Source organism: Aulonocara stuartgranti, assembly GCF_965226115.1.
Source record: "Aulonocara stuartgranti genome assembly, chromosome: 7".
Classification (NCBI taxonomy): Eukaryota; Metazoa; Chordata; class Actinopteri; order Cichliformes; family Cichlidae; genus Aulonocara; species Aulonocara stuartgranti.
Window position 1 is genome coordinate 47,204,112 of NC_138945.1, and position 18,180 is coordinate 47,222,291.

Here is an 18,180-nt window from a genome sequence, read left to right on the forward strand (position 1 = left end):
CACTTTTCTTTTAGCGTGCAAGCCAGGTAGGAACTGAATGAGTCATCCATAAAGTAGAGGCTTGGAAGCAGAGGGCCTTTTATGATAAGAGGTACTTTTAACATCTAGGATTCACAAAAACAAAGGTCTCGTAGAAATATAAGAGAAAATCTCCAAAATTAAAAAACTTAATTTGGGGGTCTGGGTTTTTTTTTGCTAGCTAGCTAGCTAGCTAATATGACAATCTAAATTGTGATAAACTACCTCAGACAAGCTGAAATGTATTTATTTATTTTATAACACACTGCACAGATAACAAAAATGTGTTAACACAAGACACCAAATTATGCATGGATGGGTGCTACTGAAAATTAAGGCCACAGAAGAGTAATAACCTACTATTTAAGTCCCGCAGCTCCACACAGCAAAACAAGTTCACTTTTGCTAAAGTTGCATGCATATCCTGCTAAACTTCAGTTTTAAAGAGAACACTGAGGACATTGTGAGCGCTTCCATTTTACCCACTAAAAGCAGTGAATGCATGTCTGAATGTGGATCACTCTGCAATATACAATAGGAGACTGCACCACATTTCAAGGCCCAATAGATGGTGCTATATTGTGAAACATTTTTGAGACTTGACAGCCCTGTGCAGCTCGCGCTCAAGTAGATACAGAGCAATTTAAAATAACCTGGAAATGATCAGTGTTTAGGAAATGTATCATAACAACGTGGGAAAGCTATGAGAAAATAATGGAAGAAACACTACAAATGACTCTGAGGTGTCAACACTAGAAATTAGAAATTGGGTTATTTTAATCTTACCTAATGTCTTCTCTCTCTCTCTCTCTCTCTCTCTGTGTGTGTGTGTGTGTGTGTGTGTGTGTGTGTGTGTGTGTGTGTGTGTGTGTGTGTGTGTGTGTGTGTGTGTGTTTGCACGTTAACTGGTCTCTTGAGTGTGAAAACTGCGTGCAAAACATGGCACAGAGACAGAAGAAGAAAAGACCAAAAAAACAGGTTTTAAACAAGCATCAGAGAAACTTTTGTACTTGAGACTGTATGAGTGCTGATATGAATGTGATATTCAGAGGAAATGGCAAAAGAAAGGCAGAGAAAGAGAGAGAGCAGGAAGAGGCTGCACCTGCAGAGGAGGTCTTCAGCTCTCAAGCCACCCGCTGTGCAGAGGGAGAGAGAGGGGGAGAGAGACAGATCAACAGAAGGAGAAGCGAAAGAGACGAGGGAAGGGGGAGCGCAAAAGAGGCTGCAGCAGCTGCAAGGTTCAGAGAGAGGGAGCACAGTAGAAGTCAGAGCTGGGAGAGAAAAGAAAGAAAGGCAATGGAAAGCAAGAGTGCAACCTCTTTTTCTTCCAAAGCCCCCCTGCTATGTCTCCCGTTTGCACTCTTACAAATTGCATAAAACTGCAAAAAAGAGAACGAGTGGTGGAGAAAAAAGACGAAAAAGAAAAAAAAATCTGCAGTGCTCGGCTGGTGTTTGAAATCATATGTAAATAAGGCACATTGATAATGAAGCGCCAGAGGAGGAAATTCCACTAATTACCTTACAGAGACTTGACAGGGAGCAGGAGGCGAATGTACTTGACGCACTGTTTTTCATGAAAAGGACAGAAAAGAGAGAGGAAAAGATCTGATGGCAAGACGACAGGTTTCCATTTAAAGTCAATGTAAGTCTTTCATTTAGCTTTTGATTCCAAGTAATCGTGGGTTCCTATGTGAACGTCGAGTTGTTAGGTTAAAGGAATGGGTTGGTTGAAAAGGAATCAGGGTGATTCACCATTCAACTGCATGTTTTATTTCATATTAGAGAGGAGATAGATAAATTATGCATGTCAGAGGGGGTCGATTTTAAATAAAGCTGTCACCGGCAAGTAGCGGTGAATCGAGCGCTCTATTCTGGGCCTGTATTTTTTTTTAAAAAGGCAGTTTGGTGTTAAAATGTAAATCATTTGTGCACTGATGCTTGAAAATAAAGTAAAATAAATCTTAGTTATTTTATCAAAGATCTTGTAAGCAGGAAGTTGGTATTTTAAAATACCAACTTCCTGCTTACCTCTTTTTATTCAATCCATGTATTTATCTCAGAGGGAAGCAAGACTGACTGAACAGAGCAGAGAAGATAACATACAAAGTGACTTGTTGTGTAGTGGAGGACATGCAGACAGCAGAGCCTCTGTGCCACGGCTATAAACACTATAAACAAGGCTCATCCTCCTCTGCTTTTATTGTGCGTTCCTTGCAGGCCTCACTAAATTATGTCTCCAAGTGTGTATAATACCGGAGCATCTGTTTGTTCCCTTTTCGAATAAATAGGTAGTGTTTAAATTACACTGTTTAAAGTACCCTCTTGCCGTGGCAGTCGTGGGGACTGGAAAGGAAACACAAAAATTAATTAGGAGACGGATGCTTGCACAGCATTTCTTCCAGGTGCATTTTGCACTGACGTCCAAGGACATTAGTGCCGTCTTTGATAGATTGAATAATCAAGAGAGTGAAAACAAGGCATGTGACCTCTCAGCGAGGCTTGCTGAACCGTGTCAGTTTACAAACAAGTTCTACTTTCTTGTCTCAAACTCTCTTGCTCCTCTTACCAAGTGTACGGAAGACTCTTATACGAGTTTAGTTCAGATTTTCATTGGGAAAAAACAATCCCATAGACAACTTCCATCTATCCATTTTCTTCCGCTATTTAAGTCAGGCCTGCAAGAGCCATCGTGGGGTGAGATGCAAGGTTGCACCCTGGACGCCAGTCTGTTGCAGTGCTAACACATAGAAACAGGCAACCATTCGCACTCATATTCACACCTATGGTCAATTTAGAATCACTACTTAACCTAGCTCGATGCATGCTTTCTTCATGTTTGATAAGGCAGATTTATTTTTATAAACCGGATGCCCTTCTTGATGCAACCCCAAGTTAATTTTGCGTCTCCTCCCAGTGTTAAACTGGGGCTTGTTTGCTTATCAAGAAATGGGTAAACCTAAAACTCTAGAGAACCATTGACTTAGCTCTAACAACAAATGAATAACAGTAGCACTTTATAAAGGCAGACAAAGCACTTAAAACATCTCATATAATAGCTAAGCATATCTTTTCTCTGATTTTCACTCGATTGCATTTTTTAAGAAGAAAGACTCCTCCCATGCTAGACTATCCCAGTGGCAGAGTGTACAAGGACATGTGCTAAAGTGAGTTGAATAAAAGTGTGTTATTGTCAGATCGTGAGCATTTTTACCCAATTAGACTTCAGATAAATTAGGAGGGTTGTACTTCTGGAAATCAATGTATTTTCAGCTTCAGTGATTAAAACTAAATGCCAGAGTTCTTTTTTACAGTCTTTGGTGTAAAACATCACACAGCATTTATGACTTCGGCTGTTCAACTTACTATGCTTCTTTACCTACCTGCCAGGTGCAGCTGCGAGTTAAAGACATCACTCATTCACGGGGAAAAAAGAGCCCTTTTCCATCACAAAAAATAAATAATTTCAACGTTTTACCTCTTGCAGTTCTGCAGATCTACAAAAGGTGCCCAGCTTTAAGACTTTGTCACAGGAAATGGAGTCACTGAAGAGACACCTCTCTGAGATTGACTCGCCAACTGTCCTCTGCCACAACGACCTCCTGACAAAGAACATCATCTACAACGAAAAAGAGGGTGAGGAAAATTCTTTGGTTTTTAGAAATTCATCAACCTGAAAGAAGTAACAAACAAAAGAAGGCCTAATGCTAAACTACCTTAATTCTAGCTGAAGAGTGGCAGTGCTTCTGAAGCTAATGCTAAAATAGATGAATGTGTGGCAATATTCACATTACTGAAAATGCATTGTCCCTTATTTAATATCTTACCTTATTTGAAGTTATTCTGTTATAAATTTTTTAAACATTTAAAAAAACTATCGCCCGGGGTAATGTTCAGCAAAAGAGACACCCTGTTCCTTTGACACTCACAAGGTTCCTGTACTTTCCATAAAGACACAAAGGCTTATCAGTTGAACATCTATAGCTGAAATGTGTTTATCATGTTGTCTTAGTAACTGCTGTTGCTTTTTTCCCCCTACATCCATCAGGAATGGTGAAATTCATTGACTACGAGTACGCCGATTATAACTACCAGGCCTTCGATATCGGCAATCACTTCAACGAATTTGCCGGTGGGTCTTTCAAAATAGCATCAGTTTACCTCCAAATCTTTTTCACAGCCAGGACATATAAGATTCCTTAATGTGGAATATATGACTGCAGTAAATATTGTAAACACAGTATGTGATATTTTCAACGTTGTGTTTTCTCTGACTACATCATGTTATGATATAATGTGCCGTGAAACGATCTCCTTCTTGTGACACTGCTCAGAAAAATTGCTGCATTCAGTATGTGTTCTGCACAGTGATTAAAGTGGCTTTGATGGACCAGCTGTGTTAGAGCAAAGCACAGCAAGGACTGTCCGAACAATCATCAATGCAGTCGATTTAGATTATTCAGCTTTCAAGTTGTAACTTGCAAATTATCCACAATTCCCAATGACAGCAGCTGCAGTTATGTCTGATAGTCTTATGCAAGAAGGGGCTGACAGGAAGGGGCAGACATACTCCACACGAATCACATGCTGGAATGAAAGATACTGCACCTTGTGTTCTTTTTTTTATCCTGATTATACCTCAAACAAAATTTGAAAATTAGCCGATGGCATGGTCTTGAATGATACAACTGTCTTGCAGACATTTGAACACAATTGTTGATGTAGGGAAGCTTTTATACGGGCAACATGAAAAACCAGTCTAGCTTAAATAAAGCGCTTCGCTATTATCTGTACAATATAACCCAGATGTTATACTATTGCTGATGTATGTAGAAGTCAACAGATGTGTCTAATTGCCAGGGTGCTTATTTACACTTCACAACATTTTATTACATTTTATATTTTTATATTTCACAAAATTTTATTTTTTAATTTAAAGTAGACTTGTCAAATAAATGCAGTGCAGGAAAAAGCACAATACTTTCTCTGAAATTTAGTGGATAACATGTTATCCACTAAATTTCAACATATTGTTGTCAGCATGTTGTCACCCAGTTTCCATGCTGCTTTCTTATAACTTGTCCATTTGGAGCAAACGTTTCTCACTGCCTGAGTGGGTCTGACAAGTGTTGACCAAAGAGCTGTTGCTCCACTCAAAGTAGATATAGTTCACTGGCACGTCTTCAAAACAAACAGTTATTTTAGGCATTGTGTTGGATTTTAGCACCGACGTTAGTTCCACTAATGTGCACGTATATGTGTCGCATTTCAGGTGTGAATGATGTTAACTACGACCTCTACCCGAGCTGGGAGCTGCAGAGGGACTGGCTGACGGCCTATCTGGAGAGTTACAAGCACAGCACTGGACGTGAGGTCACAGTCACGGAGGCAGAAGTTACGCAGCTCTACATTCAAGTCTGCAAATTCTCTCTTGTAAGTGTCTGCTCCCACTGACTTTGTTGAAATATATCATTATGTAGTGCCTCAGCTCTTTGGAAAGACTTTGGAAAGTGACAAATCTCTCAACAGTTATTTCCTTTTCTTAGGTTTTGCTCTTGGAGGGACTCGAATATCTCAATATTATGAGATTAGCGTATGCATTTCAACAACATCCATATGTGTGCAGAGCTGTGGAATGGCGGGGTGGCAACATCTCACCATCATATTTTAACAATTTACTTTTCCAACTCGCCCCCCCAACCCAAAGAAAACCAAACCATCCACAGCTGACCCACCACTGTTCAAACTTTGATGGACTCCATCTGAGTTGATTAGAAACTACCGCAGGGAAAAATGAAACACAGCAGCCAAAATTATTTTTCTTATGACCACAATTTTCATTCTTTGGTGTCTCAAGTGGTGCTGGACTATCTGTCTAAAAGTGCTTTCATAGCTCAACACAATATGCAGAATTGTCCAACCAATTTTGGGGTGGTGTAAATGTCTCTTGAAATAGCACAGAATTGATGAGAAGGCATATTACTTTTTAAAATAACTTGTGCTTCAGCCAAAAAAACCGAAAGGGAAATGCGTGTGTGTGTGCGTGTGTGTGTATAAGGGGTAGAATATAGCCTGAAACTGAGTGATAGAAGTGATAATATCACGTTGATTGAAATCAGATTTTCTGCAACAAACCGAGGCGGACTCTTGAAGGTAGTAGGAGAAATTGATCACTGACGCTTAACAAGCCAAGTTTCCAGCTCAACTCGCTTTGACAAGCTGTGTGTCAAAATGAAGCATACGGGGCAGAATACTGATATGTTTCTGCTTAAAAATATTTACAAATACCTGCATCACCATTAAATAAATTGATTACATCTGCTTTTAATGAAATCAATTAAGTACAAGTTTATCGGTTTGTATCTCCTTAGTATCACTTGGTACATTTGTGAAATAAAAGTATGTTAATATAATACCATGCTCCGTAGTTTATAATATAGACAAAAAGTGACACTGTAGGAATTGAGGGAAGCCATCCTGCGCTGTGTGGCATCGAGGAGGCCTGGCCAGTTGCCAGAGCTCTGCGCCGTGGAGCTGCCTCCTTCCCGTCTTAATCCTTAGCAAACTGTGCCAAGACGCAGTGGGGTCCTTACAATCCGTCCTCTCCTCCGCAGGGATCCCCCATGATGCTGAAGCTGTAGCCTGTGGCTTGATGATGTCACTCTTCCCACACATTTATCATCTCCGTTTTTCTCAATGGCTCCCTGTCACCGATAGTCTCTGCTTAGTGTTAGATTAATGCTTTCTTAATGGAGAGCAGTTATTAATCATAATGGAAACACGCTCAATCTCCATCTCCAACTAAGGACAGAGATTAGAGATGAAAATCTGCCAGGGAGAAGGAGAAAAGCCAAGGGAAACCGCACATTGCTCTTCAAGTATTTCATTCCACCCTTTATTTGATTATCAAATAAAAATGTGATTATATCACTGGGCCACAGAACAGAGGCCCGTCTGGATCTTATTAAGACTTGCTATTAGTGGCCTTACCATGAAGATTTACAATAAGGGTGGAGAACAACAGAAATTTATGGAGGTATGGAGGTCTGCAAGACTAAGTGAGCAAAACCATTAAGGAGGGAACCATTCAATACAGAGGTTTGTCATTCTGACTAAGCAGCGCGCAACTGGCATGCAGCGGGAGCAGCAGCAGCAGTTCTGGGAGCAGTTACAACATGACAAGCGGAGGTCACTGAAGTGTGTTTTCACAGTTGTGCGCTATGGCAAAGGGGAATGTTGCAAGAGCATAAAAATACAGCACCTGCGATTCTGCACTGCAAACACAATGCACAGTTTTACACTTCTCCTGGGACTGGCTGTGTGTTCTTAATGAGCCTGTCATTCAAAGAGATTCCTTCGGTTCATTGTCTCAGCGAGCACACATTTTCCCTGCTGAAGTGTTCCTGAGCAAAGCATAACATTTGACCTCACTGTGGCCTCTGTGTAAGAGGCAAAGAATTATGCTTTTGAAACTTTGTTGTTTCAAAAGGGCGTTTGAGAATCTCATTGTGGTCACATAATACTGTCATGTTGTCATTCCTTTGATGACAGAGTCCAATATTGTACTGACTGTGTGAGCTTTAATACCACAGGTAGGCAGTACAACATATAACTGTATTTTGTTAAACAGCACAATCCTTCAGTTATTTTTCCATTTTCCAATGATATTGTAATGTTCTTCTTTTTTTCAATATTCAATCTTTATTTTTTATATACTAGCTCCCTGCAAAATCAATTTAAATTCTACAGTTTTGTAAAACACCTGAAAAGTAGCTCCAAATCAGCTCAGACACAAATATGAACCAGAGTTACGCTTTTTGAAACTTAAATTTTTTTTTTTTTTTTACTTCCACCAGGCATCCAGCTTCCTCTGGGGTCTTTGGGCCATCCTGCAATCACGTTTCTCCTCGATTGACTTTGACTTCCAAAGGTTTGTCCAACGTCTGACAAAGACATTTAAAACTCCCACAACTCAAAGTGTCACTCTGCATAAACAATGCTCAAGTTTCCTAAAATGTCCTGGGTGAGATGTCCCATCCATCAAAAAAATGTTGAGTTCATTAGTATTTAAATTGATGTTCTAATTATGTTAAGTGACACCTTCACATTAAAACGCTCTCAGTAAATGTTTAATAAAGGAACCCATGTAACCGCAAATAAGAATTATTACTTCACTGCAGTTTTTTTTCAGCTGTTAATGTCATCATCCATCACTTGAAATACTCTGAAAAAGAAAAATATTTATAGGACATTGAATTTAGGCTCTCGGTATATTAGTGCAATGTTTAGACAAGCAGGATCTTCATTAGAAAAGAATGACAAAGAATTTGTTGGCAGACAAACTGCGAAAAAAAAAATGGTTTAGAAACATAAGCCTAGAATATAGAAATATTTCATTCTCCCCCCAATGCTTCAAGTCTTTGTGTATTTAAAATCTGGCATAAAAAACAGGCGAGACAAACACACTTCTTCTACTCTTCATGTCACAGACAAAATATTTACACATGAAATTCTCTGCTTTTCTTCACTGATAAACCGCAACATAAGATGAAAGCCTCGGTTTTCACAAAGACTTTCAAAGGAGATCAAAACTAACGTCTTTTATTTTTAACAGTGATCACCATTGAGGACTAGTTATCTTAAACAAGTCCAGGAGACATTCCTCACCGGCAGCAGCACTCAGACAGTTCAGGAAGGCAAAATGTTTCCCTCAACCCCCACTTTTTTTCTGCCTTTCTCCTTTTTCTGCATGCCCCACACCCACAACAGTTGTGATCATGATCCTAATCACTATTGACACACGGCACCCTCCCCTCTGTGTGGCTTTTTCTACTCGCTTGCAAGATCAGCGACAGGGCCCCCACCTCATTTCAATCTGGACCTTGGAGGAAATGTGATCCAGAGGGGTGCTGAGGCACAGAGGCACTATTGTTCCAGTGCCGTCGTTCCTGCCTTACATATACATCTCTCATCCCTGGCTGGGCCACATGTGCCTGCTGAACGTCTACTCCTTTAAGCTACCGGCTGAGGTTGTCCTAAAGTGGATGGTGAGGGTTGGGTTACCTTTCTTTAACTGGAGGGTTAAACTGAAACGAGCTCTGAGAGCAACAACAACAATGGAGAACCAAGTCTAATGTTTAAAAGCGGGAGGCTACTATCTAGCTAACCTCTGCCCCACGCCCATCCCTGTCATGCAAGACACATTCATGCACTTAAGCCTCCCTTTCAGGCAAGAGATACATAACATCGCTGGCTTCATCGATCTGTTAAAGTGACAACATTATTACATTCAGACATAGGTAACCTTTGGCTTAGTGCAGACATACATACAACAGGCAACATCAGTAATTGTGCAATTTTTGTACAATACATGCAAATGAGTTTTGCTCTTCAAGAAGAAAAAAATAAGAAACTATTTAAACCTTGAGTTGTTGCATGGGTGTGCATACTTGTCTGTGTTGTGTGTGTGTGTAATTTCTCCCACTGCTATCCCCCTGAGCCAAATCACCAATAACTTCCCAACGAGTGACAGGCGTCACCCAGGCCTTGTGCTCTAACCAGAGCCAGATGTAAATGTGACAATAGGGAGCCACAAGGGGAACGCAAACCCGCCCTCCTTTTACCATCCATATTTACTTTTCTTATATGGTTTTTTTCATGTGTTGAAAGTGTCTGCAAGTCAGCAGTCTAGATTTGTGGACGTGCTGGCAAGGCGAGCTGTTATTTGACAAAGACATTATTATAAGGAAATGAACAAGGAGGAGGCCCACTGTTTGGAATAGCTTGACTACAAAATTGAGGGAATTGTGCACAAAAGCACATTGTGAAATGGAATACCTGCATTGGCAGGAGATCATTTTCCCCTACTCTTGCTAAATATAAAAAAGCCTCCATTCATTTCTGATGAAGATAAACATTAAGTATGCTAGTCTTAGGTGTCACCCTTAATAAAAATAGGGATAAATGGGATTGTCTGTGAAGCTTGCTGTTCTTATAGGAGGGAGGGTGTAATAGGCAATTACATTAATAGAAGAAACTACAGGGTGGGGTTGAGGTGTGTGTGTGTTAAATTAGCTGATAGTGAAGCTATTTTGACTTTTTACATTACTTGGTAGGAATCTATCAAACTCTGTACTAAACTGAAGAATAACACAGATTTTTTATTAAGTTGCTTTTTCTTTACTGGATTTTGTTGGGGAAAAAACAAGAAACTGCTGCCTGGAATTCTTTATTGAGGAATGTTTTGTATAGGAGTGGTAAGCGATTCAATAAGTGAGCAATTAGTGTTTAAGTATTCTGTCAGTCTATATGTCTGAACTCGCCGGATTTTTCAGATTCACACAATTTTCATTTACGCACATGCAGTGGAATGAGTGCATTCAAAGAAGAGCAGTGCATACAGTGGACATAGCAGAGAAAAAAACAAGGCCGACATTGATGGGATTTGTTTCCTAAACAAGTTCAGGACTGCTTTAGGAAATGAATGGGAATTCCCCCCCCCCCCCAAAAAAAAAGAAAACCTTTCTTATCTCAGCAAGACAATGTCAAACCACATTCAAGAATTACAACAGCATGGCTCTGTAGTAAAGAGGTCTGAGTGCTGTGCAGTTACCTGCTGTTACCCACTGAAAACTTTTTGTGTCATATGAAACATCAAGTACGAATGGGGGAAACATTAGGTTATCGAACCTACATGTCTCGTGGGTTTCCAACAGCTTTGCTAAAAGTAGTGATGAACATGCCTGCGTTACAACTTGAGCATGTTCCAGCATTTGTTTTGCTGGCATCCAAAACATAATCTAGTCATTAACAAACACTGGGCAGCAGGGTTTAGTGGTGCCACCCCACAGGGAGCATGTTAACTGCTAATTCTAAATTAGCTGTATTTCATCATATAATATATGAAAGTCATGTTCTGAGTCAATTCACAATTTATACAGCATCCATATTTGTGTGGAAAGCAACTTGTTCATAGCTGTACAACAGCTCTACTTCCCCACCTCCTGTATACATGCTATTGTAGCAGTCAGCAGAATCTGATTCTAGTGGGTCATTATGAAAATATGAAAATGAAAATGATGAGCAAACACTTTAGTTTTCTGGACCAATAAGGATAAGGGAGGCTTCATTCTGCTGTCTGAGTAAATGAAAGAAGTGTCAGTTATCAACTGTAGCACATGACTTGCTTGAAATTAAGTCTGTCCAGAGAAAACGCCTGTTGAGGCTCGCCAAACCACAGCGAGCGAAGTGAAAATTGTCTGCTGGCCTCCACCAATGATTTCTACTCCCCAAAATTTTATTATGAACTTTTTTGTTTCTTTTTCTTTTTTTCATTTTTTTGCAGTGGCAAAGGTTATACACACAGTGTACCACCTATCTCTATCAAACATGTACTGGTAAATCTAAAGGTCAGCCTTCAGCAAAGCAAAAACTAAAAGAAAGGAGAAAATGATGAACAAAAGCAGACAAAAAAAGCCAGGCTTTGACACAAAAATTAGAGTGTAGCTTTACCCAGAGATGCAGGTGGGAAAGAATAACTAAAAGGCATGTGACTAAATTATCGTTTTGTCTCACAACACAAGCGCTTGAAAACTGATTTGGCATTGAGGAGTTCAGTGAAAGCACTGATTAAAGGACAAACTCCTCTCTGTGCCTCCATTTTCTGTGCTTTTGAAACTTCACTTTATTTCAAAGGGTATAGCATAATGGCCAAGGGCAACAGCGTACTCAGACATCAGATTTATTGAGGCGTTCAATAATATGGTTTGAACAAACACAAAACCACTTCTCTTGCCGTTAACTTCTGAGATGCGCTGAAGCTTTGGCACAGCTTTCAGACTCATTACTTCATTTGAGAGTCTTGATGCTATTGTTACGCAAGATTGACAAACAAAAACACAGTACCCACCTATAAAACCAGACAGAAAGAGCAGCCTGTAGCGAACAGTGAAAGATACATTATGGCCACAGATACATACAGAGGAGGGAAGCAACAAAGTACAACTACTTTGTTTTTGGACTTCTGTAGAACTTCTAGGTATGTGTACTTTACCTACTTTTGGGTTTTACTCCCTACAATTTAAGAGAAATACCTCTACTTTATACTCATATATTTTCAAATGATGGAGTAGTCAGGACAAAAGAGAGCTGCAGTGGTCCAGAACAGCATCCTCAATGTAGATGTGATCACTACAGCTTCTAGCTAGACTATAGAAGAGAAATGAGCATAAAGGCAGCATAAAGTGTCAGCTAATTTCAGCTGAGCTGATATCATGCAATTTGTCACAGAGCATGTCTGCTAGCTAAAGGTGCAGCTGCTGTATTTCACTGGGAGAGAAAAGAATGTGAGAAGTTAAGTCAGAGATGGAGAAAGACAAGACTGACAAAGACAGGACAAGAGCGTAGAAGACAGATTTCTATTAAAGCTAAGTCAGTGAAACCTGATAAACTGGAAATTTAAAGCCTACAAATAATGTCCACTTTCATTTTGTGAATAGATATCTGAGCTGTACACGATTTCAAGTGATGTTTTTTCACACTGTAAAACTTTTTACAACACAAATTGTAAAATGTTTGAATTACTGTCTGTTATTCAAAGGTTCAGTGAACATGCTAGGCAGGCCAAACAGGTTAGTTTGCAGTGCTGTGGAGAGGTCTCAAGAGATGGACTAATGCAGTTGGCTGCCATGTTCATGGTCAATGTTAGGTTACATAAGGAGTAGCAGATATCAAAGACAGCTTAGTCTGATGATGCTGACTAGATTCACTCAGCCCAACTAATCCCAGGATCCCCACTACTGCTGAATCCCACTTTAACCCCTGATTATATTCATTTTTCTGTTTAAATGTAGAGGCAGAACCTGCCATTTACAATGTAGGTAACCACAATTAGAACTTCCTCTTTTCTGTTCTGCATAACAGATGTTTGAGATATTCATCAGAATAAGAATTTACAGCACATTACAGCAGTCACAGCGCGTCACCTGATCCACATTTGTCACATTTTGTTACAGCCTTGTTCCAAAATGGATTAAATTCATTTTTCAACTCAAAATTCTACACACGATATCCCATATTAACAAAGTGAAAAATGTTTACTTGATATTGTTGCATTCAATTAAATGTAAAAACAAAAATATAACATGTGCTTATGTATTTACAACTTTTGCCATGACACACAAAACAGGTACGTATCCTGTTTGCACCTTGATTTGAGTTTACCTGTGGTAAATTCAGTTGTTTGGACATGATTTGGAAAGGCACACACCTGTATATGTAAGGTCTCAAAGCTGACAGTGCATGTCAGAGTGCAAACCAATTCAGGACAATGATTTCAGCACCGCCCCACCAATCAGGCCTGTATGGCAGAGTGGCCAGGCAGAAGCCACTCCTCAGTAAAAGGAACATGACAGCCTGCATACAGTTTGTTAAAAGGTACCTAACAGATTCTCAGATCATGAAACAAATATTGGACTCTTTGTCCTGAATGCCAACAGGGACACTGTCAGGGTCAAGGGAAAGATAAATATATAGCAATGTACAGACACATCTTTGATGATGACCTGGTCCACAGTGCTCTAGACCTGTGGCAGGGGTGAAAGTTTATCTTCCAACAAGACAATGACCCTAAGCACACTGGCATGATAACAAGTGTGTGACCTCAGGACCACTCGGCAAATGCCCTTGAGTTACCTAGCCAGAGCCCAGACTTGAACCCAGTGCTGAAAAAATATTTAGCAAAGGCTTGTAAATACTGTTTGTATTGTCATGTACTTTTTACTTTTATGTTTGGAGCACATTTCATGAACTGTACTTTTTCAGTTTAGTAAGAAGTTGAATCAGTTATTCAGCTTTTACCAGATAATTCTTTTATAAGAATCTATAATTATATTTAGTATCTAATCGTATTTATTATAATCTGCATTAGAATATTATATTTAATATATCATATATTATATAAATGTAATAATTATATAATAATTATATTACACATTTATATAATTACGTGGAAAATGTCTGTAGTTTTGCCACCTCTGGACATATACAATGCATCTTGAATAATAATTTTAGGTACTAATTTCTATTATTCTCATATAAAGACTGAGACTGAAAAGACATGAATATTTTGACATTACAAGTATGTTTCAAGTGATTAAACAGTTTGCAAGTTGCCAATATGTCAAAGAGGCTTCAACCAAAGAATGTTAATAATATTATAAATATTATATGTTTACTACAGGCAAGTAGGGTCAAATAAAACTCTGTGGTGTTGAATTGAATTGTGGAATTGTAGCCACTCGGACACCTTTTAGATGCTGTTTTTCTGTCAAAGCCAGTGGCTCACAGGTATACACAAGGTTTCCATGATGCCATGATGGCATGATAGGTATCAATAGTACGACGAGTCTTTTCACTCCCAGTTTGTCAATATGAATTCCAAATTGTCCCTGATGTTTCATGGGTGTGTCTGTAATTGGAAAGTACTGTGTGTAATATTAAAGCACTGTACAAATGGGTAAACTTTTTCTTCTCATGTAAACCATTACAAGTGGTGAGACTAGATTTAAATGTATTTTTTGTGAAACACCGCTTCATAAGTTACTTAAGTAAAACGTACAGTTACGGTAAAGAGTGATCTTAAGACAAAATTTGTCATGAGTCATATATGCTTGACTCGTCATATATAGAAACGGACAAGACAGTCTCAGTTATTTGACATACTTGCCTGAGCACATTTGATCTAAGGTTGACACATGCCACCCTTGGGCAATGTGACTTTCCAGCCAACAGATCAATGTACAGCTGTGCAGTCTTTAAGGCCCATTTAGTTTTTGTATAGTGTATAAGATTTCTTTCTGTTATCTAATCATGTGTTTTCTGTCTCCTGCTGTTTGCAGATATGCCACTGCACGACTGAACTTCTATTTTGAGAAAAAAGAGGAATACTTTGGACTGGCAGTGAACTAATTAATCCCTCTACTTTTGCAGAACAATTATGTGTTTCTTGTGTCAAACAGTGCTGTGGACCATATGTCAGATGGTGGAAATGGAAAAGCATAGAATAACCTTATAAAAGTGCTCCCCATAGTTTGTTATTTCAGGCTGTATAGTGTGACTTAATGTGTTTTGCTATCACTGTGATTTTTAAAATATTTGTTTTACCACAGTCAGTATGCCGATAAGCCTATTTGGCAAATTGAGAAGAGGCTCGTGCCAGAAATGAATTAATTGTTCCCACATTCAGCCGAGTCACATAAAGCCACAAAAATTGAGCTTGATCATAAAACACATAAGAGGGTTATTTGCAGGCTTATTCAGTGTGTACCACAGTTCTGGTGGAAAACAAGCTTTCATTTCAACTTATTTACTGTACCAAGGACATTATTTTAATGTTTCTCTTTCAGAATGACTTGCTATAAAAATATCATGTGTGACTTACAGGGTGTTTGTTAATGTTGCCATAAAAGGAAAATTTAAGAGAAAATCTTATTGAAGCTGTCACTGTGTGAAGACAGGCGAAACTGAATCAGGAGTTACATGGTATGTACATGAACCAAAATGCAATGCTGACTGATATCAGTGCTTTAACAAGTGGATTTTACTTACTCTGTTCATTTAATAAGGTAAAAATGTACTTTAACTCCTAGTAGTGATCTGTTTTTTAAAAATATTCATCAAAATTTAGGCCCACAAACATTGTATGATCTTGGTGTAATCTCCTTGAATATGTCTCACAGGATGTTAAAAAACAATGTAATGTATAATGGTTTACTAAACAAAAAGCAGATTAAGGGAGCGCACACTAGGGCAAATCTGTAAATAAGCAATTTAAAATTGTCATAGCATAACAGGCACAGCTGTAATTATTGCTTTTTTTGTCATAGAGACTTGTAGGAATAACTAACCATTCACCCTTTTACTTAGATTTAATTGTCATGTGCCATGCATATACATAAACAATGAAATGGTTATAATTGACCAACATCAGGGAATTTGACTGAAATACTTTGCTGTTTGCTTTTCGGCTCAATTCAAATGCACTTATATATCTCCAAATCAGAACAACACTCGCCTCAAGGTGCTTTATGTTGTAAAGTAAAGACCCTACAACAATATATTTGAAAATAAATAAGAGGTGTTAACAGGTACACTAAAGCTACTAGCTGAGGACATATTATTGTAAAAATACGTTCTGTCATGCATTTAAGTGCACTTAAACTGTAATTATGAGGCAGATCGCTCACATTTTTATGCTTCCAAAGTATATAAATAACAGAACATAATGATATAAAGAGACAGAAATGAGCAGTGTGATCCATATTCAACTTTGTAACTGTAAGAGCTTTTCAAATGAAAGCTTTCTTTATTTCACTGTTTAAAAGAATCTGGTATTGATCAAAAGTGCTACACTGATAGTTCATATAGGTAATGTAATTCAGTGTTGTACCACATGTATATGATCACATGAAATAGAACTTCAATTGTAGTAGAAAACAGAGTAAAGGCCATTAAAACAATAACTCTGGCCAATATCAGGAAGATGCTACCCTTTCTTATGTGCAGCATAAAGCAGCGGATTTGTCCTCACTCCTAAAAATATTGGTTTAGTGAGAATACAGCCTAAGTAGAGCGTGCAAGAACTCGCAAGAACAGAAATAGTTACATGCTAATAAGACAACTTCAGCTCTTTGTAGCCTTCTGCACAGACAGCACGCTAATGCAAAAGTAGCAACAAAAAACCCTAGGATGTTAAAGTCATTCTGTGAAATGAAATACCATACTGATTACTTTTAAGAAAAGTAATTGGTTATGTGTAACACATTACCTTTGTTGAGTAACAACAGCAAAACTGAGTAGAGTGATGTAATTCTGTTGTGAATACTTGTTTAGGCTAAGGCAGGGTGGATGGCAGAGGCTCCATAGCTCATTAGCACAACTGTCTGATTCTTAAAATCAGCAAATACTTTTTCAGTATTTGACCAAAACCACAGTTAATTTTTCTCAAATGTTCACCAAGTGCTTATGGCCTTGTGATATATCTCCCACTGCCACAGTATTTTCACAATTGTCAAAACAGTATTTCCAGAATTGTCAAAACAGTTTCACCACAAACTCCATTTAATGGCTGTTCTGAAGTTTTTGATCCTATCACTGTATCTTCAGTGGATGGAGCAGCTTAGATGTCATGGAATTATCGATTTTTCTAAGCACTTAAAGGCAACTCTAGAGAAGAATGTCTGCATTTGGATGATTCACTAGAACCTCAGACTATTTTGTTTTCTAACATTTGTAATGTCATTGCTCGGATTCTGTAACAGCATCTGCGGAATAACTTGAGGGTAGAGATAGCTTGAAGTTATGGCACATAAAATATCATTAGGGAATAGTTAGGTTTGGGTAAGTCAAGGCTGGTTTTTATGCTTTGGCTCTGTGGTCTTACGTGTTATTTAGTTTCAAGGTACCCAAAAAGTGAGTGACCTGTAAGCAGTGTAGAAACAGATGAAGCTACTGTGATACCTGCTGTATGTATTCTCTCCAGACACAGAAGGTTTGAGAAAGACATCACAATATGATTGATAAAATCGTGAAGCTAAGTGATACCAAACTCCTGTATTAAAGTTGGTCTGTACACCACCCCAGCTTCCACACCCTTGTAATGTGCATTATTACATAAAAAGAAGAGTACATCCTGCAGTATTGAATGATGGCATTGGGCCTAAATGTTATAACGCAACAGGCATTGGCCAGTATACGCATATAAACGCTTGAGATGAAAAGCTTTGCGGCAGAGAACAAAAAAGGTTGAGGGGTCAAAACTCTTGAGACTGAGTGAGAAAATCAAAAGCAGGAGGCAAATATGGAATCTACAATGGAAGAGATTAAAATATGACTATAATAACTGGAAATGTTATGTTAAGTGAGAGATTTTATCCATAAGACTTTTCTTTTCCAATGTTGGTTCCTTGTAGGATAAATGGTTGGTAACTTGTCCTTCAAACAGTTTTGATATGTTTGTGTGTACTCACAATCAAACACATCGGTCTTTACAAAGTACATGTGACATGCTCAGAAATGTCAATGAGTCCTTCCACTCTATAACTGCTTCTACTGTCTTTATCTGTGAAGGGAGCACAAAAGGGAATGTGATTGTAAAATCAGTAGAAA

The 18,180-nt window shown here is 38.6% G+C and overlaps 1 protein-coding gene across 1 annotated transcript in view; it reads left to right on the forward strand.

Moving 5' to 3' along the window:
- LOC309712166 (ethanolamine kinase 1) overlaps positions 1-18,180 on the forward strand; it is a 36,917-nt gene extending 18,737 nt beyond the window's left edge. Inside the window, exons 7-11 of the mRNA XM_082542794.1 lie at positions 3,503-3,651; positions 4,064-4,147; positions 5,288-5,448; positions 7,872-7,945; positions 14,913-18,180. Coding sequence (XP_082398920.1) covers positions 3,503-3,651; positions 4,064-4,147; positions 5,288-5,448; positions 7,872-7,945; positions 14,913-14,982 — 538 coding nt within the window. The 3' untranslated portion in view covers positions 14,983-18,180. The remainder of the gene's footprint in view (positions 1-3,502; positions 3,652-4,063; positions 4,148-5,287; positions 5,449-7,871; positions 7,946-14,912) is intronic.